Source organism: Nothoprocta perdicaria, unplaced genomic scaffold, assembly GCF_003342845.1.
Source record: "Nothoprocta perdicaria isolate Ctin4 unplaced genomic scaffold, notPer1 scaffold_7, whole genome shotgun sequence".
Taxonomy (NCBI): domain Eukaryota; kingdom Metazoa; phylum Chordata; class Aves; order Tinamiformes; family Tinamidae; genus Nothoprocta; species Nothoprocta perdicaria.
Window position 1 is genome coordinate 5,606,410 of NW_020455976.1, and position 8,729 is coordinate 5,615,138.

The following is an 8,729-nucleotide window of genomic DNA, read 5'->3' on the forward strand; positions in this document are numbered from 1 at the left end:
CCTGCCTAGCCCCGTCCCCCCGGCAGCTTGCAGGGAGTTCAGTTTTATACCCTGGAAAGTAAAACAGTAGAAGTCAATGGTTTTTTTTTTCCAAAGATATAAAATGAATCTTTAACTGTGAGCTTGAATATTAAACGTATATAATGCTTCAGCGTAGGAGTCTGTTGATAACATCCATCCTATTTCATGATTAATTTGCTCCTTTTAATATGATATTCTTATGCTGTGCCGTGCAGACTAGTTCAGGTTCCTAGAAATGGGACTTTGATATGTATTTCCTAGATTCACACTGTGAGGGAACCTTCAGTTAGATACAGGTGGCAGCGTCCCTCACTCCGGGCTCTCTTGGCAAGGCTTTTGGAGACATGGACACCGATTCAATAATCTTGCAATCGCCTGTGTACTGCCAGAATATTACAAATAAAGCATTTGGAGCCTTGGCTTTATTTTTTAATTTTTCTCCAGTTTCAAAGCTCAGCTGATGAAATGCCTCCTCACTGGGCTAGAGATCGGAGGAGCTGATTTAAACACTCTGTATGTTATGTATGCCTTTGCCTAACTATGTGCTAGATTAAGGGAGTTTCACTCACACTTAATCCTTTGTAAATTAGCATTATGGATGCCTTGGGGCCCACATCCCACAAATAAAATGGTTGTCAAGCCAGCTGCGCTGTGTATTACTTAAGGCTGAATGTTTTAAGAGTTTTCATGCTTTTAATCTGTTTCACTGCTGAGTTTCAGTTTTGTTGAGTGTCTTTGCGGGAGTGATGAGGGTGAGTGAGTAAATATATATTCTGGTTTTCATGCAGTGGCTTGGGCAAATCGTTTGTTATCAGGTGTTTGGCAGAGAATGTCACACCCCGCCACAAAAGAGACTGCTTGTAAGTTCAGGTGTTAAATTGAAGTGCAAACCAACGAGAACCAAGAGCCCTCAATTAGCTTTATTTTTGAGCCTGCTACACTTTTTTTTATTCTTAAGAGTGAGAAACATCCCTCCCTCCTCCTCATCCTTTTGGCAGAGTAAATATTGCCTGTTAAGTTTGAATTAGCTGTCATCGCAAAAGAATTAATGCTGTGGTTGAGCCTTTCTAGTGAGGAAGGGAAAAATAAACGAGACAGATCTTAGTTGAGCTTTAAGTGATAAATGAGGACAAAGCAGCCCATTCATCTCCTGCTAGGAAAGTGGACACAAACACTAAGGCAGTTTTGCGGAAGACGTGTCAGCAAATGTGATCATTTTGTAACCTGTCAGGAGGATAGAGAGCTAGTCCTTTTAGAGCATCGCCGGGGAGGGGGGCTGCCTGATGTGACAGTTTTCATCCATCCTTTTACTTCTTTAGGAGGGCGGTGAGTCAGGAGAGAGCTGGAGTTGGTTAAAACTGCATTTTTCTTATATTTTCCAATATAATCTTTATATGTGTCTATATGTGTATATATATATTTTTATATATATATCCACCTGCATCCAAGTGAAAAACATTTACCAAGGCAAACTCTGCTCTGCTCCCTGGAGGTTTTTGTTTTGTTTTCTTTTGTTGGTTTTATTTCCGCCCCCCCCCCCCCATTTACCATATGAAATATGCTCATTTTAACACATTGCATTCATTGTCTTGAAGTTTGTACTTGGTTTGACATCTCACAAAATACAGTTTCATCTCTTTTTCCAACTGTTTGGTTGGTGAAGGATCTGGGGGTTTTGTTTGTTTTTCACTTTTTCAGAAGCAAATTTAAAAAAAAAAAAAAAAGAATTAAAAACCCCATCAGGTTTCTTTTTTTTAGGGGATATCTCTTTTGTTTTGTTTTGTTTTGATTACTCTCCCTAGTCCTGGTGTTGTGTCTCACGGCCCAATATATTTTGCAAAAGTTATTGCATTCTGGAGATGAGAATATTATTTATTTCCCCTCTATAAGAACGGAAATGGCAAATTCTTATAGTCCAAAATCCTTCCATAAAATGTGGCAAAATTTAATGTTTGATGGTTTATCCATTTTAATTGATATTTAATTTCAAACAAAATCTGAAGCAATGTGGCATCCAATTTTAGAAGCAGGGAGTCCTTGCAAAAGATGGTTGACTAATACCAGCAGTTTCAACTTCTGGCATCTTTTTATTATTTCTGATTTCCCTTTTTTTTTATACTTCATAGTAAAGGTAATGCTTCTCTATTACCATAAGTGAAGGTATGCTACAGAGGCAGGAGAGGCTTTTACAACATAAGCTTCACAGTTTGACACTTGCTTCTTTATATCATCCTTTTCTTCATAACTATCTTTTATACTTTTCCCTTGGTATTTCAGTACAAGTAAGTATCTCATTGACACGTGTTTCCTTGGAATCTTATACCTTAATAGTAAAATCCCTTGAAAATTAATATTTTTTTTGTTCAGATTAAAAAAAAAAAAAAAGCTGTTAAGAATTCAGAATGGCTTAGAAATGTAATAGTGTGTACTATTTGAACCCACCAATTCCTTGGATTTTATCAACTGAGGATTAATTCTTTAATTTGTCTCAGAAAAGAAATAATTAGTTGTAATATGATGCATTTAAATTATTCTAATATATGTGTGTGTGTACTATTAGGAAAAGTCTATTTCTTTCCTCAAAGCAAAAGTCAAATCTAATAGCTATATAAAGAAATATTTGGGAGCACTGGAAACTGAAAAGTATAAAAAAGACCAAGATGTGTAGAATGGTATAGAAAGTGCTCAGCTTGTGGCATATCTCTTTTCTCCAACACATTTATGGGGTACCTCTTTTTATTGCTTTATAAATATTCTTCTGTTTTCATTGCCTTTTTTTTTTTCCTCTTCTGTTTTTTCTTTCAGGATCATCCAAAATCGGATCCTGATGGTTGTCCTGGCAGTCATCATCGTCTTCACCATCACGGTGGCTATTTACTACTTTGTCCGGGGACAGTGATATCTTTGTTCTTCGCTAAGCAGCAACAAACTGCTTGTTCTGAGTAATTAAGACAAAGTGGTCACATGCATCATTCTCTCGCACTGACAGAGTCTCCCTCTCTTTTCCACTGTTCAACTCAGGTGCAAGTGCTGTAAATTATTTTCTATTATTGATGGCATAGTTGGCATGTGGAGTTGATTATATTTCCTCACACTCTTTGTCTTTATCTCTGTGCGTTTGGAATCTTAATATTTGTTTGAGGGAGGGCTTGTTGCAGTGTGAAAAGGTAAAACTTAGCAGACTGGATGTGCGCTGAGCTCTACCCCAGGCGATTAGCATGTAGGTTGCAGGAGTTTAGAGGAGGAAGAGGGGTCTTTGCACTTTTCTTGTGCTATGCAGGGTGTATGAATATCAAGCAGTAGCTGACCTCCTGTGATAGAGAATATAAGTAAAGCAGAGACCAAATGATGTAGAAAGTGAACCTGTCTCCTGTGACTACCTCCCAATCATGAATCGTCGTAATAGGTGTAACCTGGCCAAGAGCAGTAGTTAGTTTTAAAAGGAGGGGAGTCTTAAGAAGGTGCTTCCTATCTGATATGAATCCAGCGCTTTATTTAACACTTTTTATTTTATAAAGTTTTCTTTTCTGCTTACTCTTACAATTCTGCTTACAATTCTGCTTTCATCGGGATCCTGATAACAAAACTTGCATCACTTGCCCAAAATATAATTGTGACCACGGCCCATCTGTTGAATCTGTTTCAAATCTTCCAGTGTTGATACATGTACTGATAAATGTAAACAGTAGACCTTTATTAAAAATGTATAAAGATACTTATCTATTCATTGGTGATTGAAAAGAGATCCTATGTCATAGTTCAGTGACAAATACATATGATTATAGTGCATTAAGAAAAAAAAAGATTTTGAATGTTGGCCTGAATATGTTGAAACCACGTGTTGAAAATATTTTTAAGGAATTTTGTTCAGATGTGACATTAAGCTTTTTAAAGGGAGACTGTAAAAAATGTTAATTTATGCATGCTTTTAACTGATATAATGTATTGGATTTTCATCTGCTAGGATACTTGTGTGTAAATGAGATGTATTTTTCTTTTCCTACTGGCTCTGCCTCTCCAGTGGACATGTCTAGGTCATTTAGCTTATAATTAAGCTTACAATTCCAGCAAAGGTCGTTTTCTGGTGATCTAGTGAAGTAACTCCCATGATAACTGTTCAGTTCATTATGTAATCCCTTACAAATATTACAAATTAAGAGGGATTTTTATGCCCTTCCATTGAAATATAAGCCATAAAACCTTTGATGGAAGATATTCAAAGAAATAAAAAGCAGGTGGCTGCCAGACCTCTCCAAAAGAAGGTAGAAATCGAGCACCTGCTTCTCTTGGGGGTCTTAGGACTCCAGGGGATTCGTCATCCCTGCAGCCTCTGCTGGCTTGTAGGGCTGGTTCTGCAGACGTGGCTGGAGCTAGTTTTGGCCCTAGCCGTGCCGCTTGTCTTCTCTGAACAGAAATGGCTGAAAGGATGTTGATGCTGATGCCACAGAAAAGTCTTCTAAACATGGCAATAAATCTAGGATGGGAGGATCCAAAGGACAAGTGAAACAAGCAGAGGCGCCTGTGGCCATGTCTTGAGTTTCATCCAACTCACAACTGGTTCCAAAGGGGTTTCCATGCCAGGACCTCCACATGTCCATGGCTGTAGGGCTGTGCAGGAGCAGAAGTTCCTGATCCAAACCCATGGTCTGCTCCATTGCACTCAGCCCAGACATCTCTGCATGGCCCCGGGAGCAGGACTGACCACGTTTGTGAGGAACGTGGTGCGTCTCGTGCGGCTCCGCGGAGCCGGGAGTGCTCGGCGCCTAGCGTGGGGGCTGGCTGACCTTTGCTTGCAACGTGCATCCAAATGAAGCACTTAGCACTCGGTAAACAGCACTGGCCATTAGCTTCGAGTGATGGCACAGGGCTGAGTTCAGGCAAATTAAGAGGAAGCCTGCCGGCATTAGGAGGTATTTATCCTAGGCAAATTAGGAGATGCATATTTTGCAAAGCGCAAAACGGACAAGGAGCAAATCTTAAGCACCGGCTGTTGCCTAGACATTCTCCGTGTTGCCTCAATAATTTAGCTATCATGGGGATTGATTCATGACTACTGATCTTACCAGTGACCTCTGACTGGGTTCTGCCCTCGATCTAGCCACCTGCTGGAGTCAGCAAAAAGCTGAAAGGAAGCGAGTTTTCCTTATCCCAGTGTAAATCTGGGGCAGAGTGTCACATCACATACGAGCCACTCAGATGGGAACACGGGAGCGACGCTGCCACACAAAGCCTTCGACTTCACTTTTGATGAGCCTGCCATGGCTATGGAGCTTGTGATACCCTGGTCATAACTTCTCGCTGCCACTTTGCGAGCTCGTGTGCTCCCCACATGGGACATCCTGCTTGAGCACAAGGTAGGGTCTTCAAATGCAAGGTTGCTGCTCTGCATCCCATTTTCCCCCATCTCCTGGAGTCCCATCAACTAGACACATTTCTGTGGGACGTGGGACCCGAGCAGAGCCTGAGGCAGCTCAACGTGAGCAACAAAATGCCCCCGGGAAGGGGAAAACCCCCTGTGCGTCCCTCGGCCAAGGTGACACCACCGATGGTGCAGCCCTGGAAGGATCCAAGCACTCACACATGGGCACCTCGGCCAGAGGGACATTTCTCCCCTCACCACCAGCCTTTGTTGGGAAGCAGCAAATTACAACCCGCACGTGGTGCTGCGTGCCCAAGTCCTCCCCGCTAGCCGGCTCTGCTTGCGCAATAAATAAACTAATTCGACACTGATGCAAAATCAAAAGCAATTTAATTAAAGACCCTTAAGTTTTAAAGGGTTTTAAATGCTATACATTTTGGGGGAATATCAGAAAATGTAGCTTGACTGACGTCAGTTCCCATCTCTGGGATGGGAGGCCATTTGCTATTCTGTTTAAGGCAGCCTGGATTGTCTTATTTTGGAGCCAGCTTGGTGGGGGGTTTTCTTTGCTGCTGCTTCAGAGCTCTGAGCTTCAAAGGCTGAAATTAATGGTGAACAAAATTGTGCGGCTCTGACCATCCCATGCGGGGCAAACCCATCGAGGGTTATCATTAAGTAAAGAAATAAAGAAAAAAAAAAAAACCTGCCAGTTCCAAAAAAAAAAAAAAAAAAAAAAAAAAAAAAAAAAAAAAAAAAAAAAAAAAAAAAAAAAAAGCTCATCAGATAATGACCTCTGTGATTGGGTTTTCATTACCAAACAGCATCCAGAGATCGTCTGCCCTCATAGAAAAAAAAAAAAGAAAGAAAAAAAGAAAAGAAAAAGAAAGAAAAAGAAAAAGCAACTGTGTCTCTCTCTCTTTTTCTCTCTCTCTCGCTCTCTCTCTCTTTTTTTTTTTTTTTTTTTTGCACATTTTTCTTTAAACCTGTCAGATCATTTCAGTATTTCAAATCCGAGGAAAACAGCCTGCCTGCTGCTGTATTTGAAGTTGTAATGGTGTCAAAAAGTCACGACTGACTGACAGCCGTCAGTCCCAGAGGAGCTCATTAAATCATAAAAACTTGACAAGGAAATAATTGAGCATCACTGGCAACTTGGCGCCTGTTTAGACGTTTTTATTTTCTTTCATTATTAGTCCCCACCATTACGTTCATTAACAAATTGCATTAAACAACTGTTAAGGGCTAATGATTTGTTTATCGCTTTTTTTTATTATTATTATTATTTAAACATTAGCTGCGTCATGTGGTACCTCAGCAGCCTCATACTATCATCTGACTGAATATTTTTCCACTCAGAGCTCTGGGTACTGCCGGAATATGAAATAGATTATTCATTACCCTCCTCTTTGCCACTGATTTGGTTTCATGTAGCGTCTTCCACAGAGAAAGATGAAAACTTGTCAAAAATAGGTTATATCTTATTCTAAGGGCAACAATAGCAGCAGGTACAGGCACACTTTAATATTTAATTAAGGTTGATGTTAACCCCTTTAAATGACTTTAGCTGTGAGTTATATTCAAGTGCAGAAGAGGAAAATAATTGTACTTAATTTGCAAACTGTACAGCAGGCATTCATCTTCGAGTTACTAGCAAATTTATAGAATAATTTTAAATAATGAAATTTCCGATCATAAATATTTATGTCCACTTTTTTTTTTCTTTTTTTTTTTTTTTTTTGATGTGGTCGTAAATTAACCACTTTCACACACCTCCTAAATAAAAGAAAAAAAAAATCCATGTCCTTTTTTTTTTTATTTGTTTTGAACTGCATCGTTCACATTTCAAAACCTAGTTAGGACTTTGTGGGGGGGAAAGAGCTACATGTGAATCCCCAGCAAAGTTGGTAGCTGCGATAACTGCTTAACACGACTGTGATTCTAGCAACTTGACAGTCATAATAAACTTAGGCCGGATGTGGGCCGAGGCTTTTTTTTTTTTTTGAGGGGACAGTGGCATTTTTTGGCGTTTGGGGGCTTTTGTTTGAAACCGTGGTTTGTTTTCAAGCAGATAAAAATAACTGCTACTTTTTATAGGGAGAATATTTATTTTTAAGTGTATTTGCTGTGTGTATTTTCAACTGTGGGTTGTAAATAATCCTGTCACCGTAGGAAAAAAAAAACAGCAGAATCTGAAGATGATAGGAAAAAAAAAAATCTATTTCTGCAGTACGTTATACTCCTGTCCCGATTATTGATAATAATCAGTCTTTGATGTTTCGCGATCGCGCATCGCTGCGCGCGCAGGGCCACGCGTAGGCCGCGATGGCCGCCGCGGCGCCACAACGCCCCACGAGGCACCGCGACGTCAACCCGGCCACGCTCCGCCTGCTCTCGGGCGCTTCCGTGGGGTGATTTGTCACTTCTGGCGTCACGTGAATAATTTGGGGTGAATATTTTATGAACTGGCGGCAGCTATTGGTGCCAGCGCGGCAGCCGCAGCGTTTTGTCCACCCGTGGGTGCCCTTGGTGCCGCTCTCCAGGCCTGTGGGCTCTGCAGCACGCGGGACACGGGCCACGCTCGGACCAGAACAGGAGGCAAGGGGGCATGTTGGGAAACGCTTTATCCCCCTGAACCGCTGCATTTGATTTGTCACACATAAATAATGAAGGCATCGACGGGAGAGGAAGGGGGGAAGAAAACAGAGCTCATGTACTGAGACGCAGTGAACTTGTGCACTCCTCATCCCTTCATCCGAACAACTGCCTTTGGCGTGAATAACAGCTTGGCTGATGCGGAGCGCGGTATTGATCTGCTGCTCGGGAAGGTCCAGAGATAGACTTTTCCTGAAGGTATGGCCGTAACAGCTCCGTGCTGTTGGGACCTGCTGCTTCCATCTCCGTCTCGTGCCAGACGAGTTCAGCAGGGACGGACCCAGGGAGGGAGAGCGCTCAGCCCTCAATCTGTGCAGCTCTCTGCCTTCCACTAAACACACCAACGTGACTGTCTTTTCATGTTGGAAAAGCTGTTCAGGAAGCTGCTGTGCACAAGGAGAAATAAAATGGTGTCTGCAGGCAGGAGGACATCTCAGTGTAGCTTGGGGCATACCCGGCTTTCCCCAGGCAGCTGTAATTTTGTAAAAGTCTTTGCATAATCAATAAATGCTGCTTCTCCTGTGAGGAACTGTGTCATCTGGATTTGGTACCTCTTCTCCTTCCAGGTTCCTATCTCTGATCTATGGGTTTTGGGGTAAGGACTAAAGCTTTCTCCTGCATTCTGGGAGTCATGGCCTGGGTTCTACTCAGTGTTTGCACCCATGGCATTATCACAACAAAAGATACCAGATTGCAG

At 41.5% G+C, this 8,729-nt stretch overlaps 1 protein-coding gene across 4 annotated transcripts in view; it reads left to right on the forward strand.

Annotated features, from left to right (window-relative positions):
- VTI1A (vesicle transport through interaction with t-SNAREs 1A) overlaps positions 1 to 5,076 on the forward strand; it is a 251,075-nt gene extending 245,999 nt beyond the window's left edge. For 2 of the 4 annotated variants that reach the window (XM_026050558.1, XM_026050559.1), the window contains one exon: positions 2,827 to 5,076. In XM_026050558.1, the coding sequence (XP_025906343.1) occupies positions 2,827 to 2,920 (94 nt within the window). In that variant the 3' untranslated portion in view covers positions 2,921 to 5,076. The remainder of the gene's footprint in view (positions 1 to 2,826) is intronic. The other 2 variants (XM_026050560.1, XM_026050561.1) reach the window with 1 other exon arrangement.
- Positions 5,077 to 8,729: the final 3,653 nt, after the last annotated feature.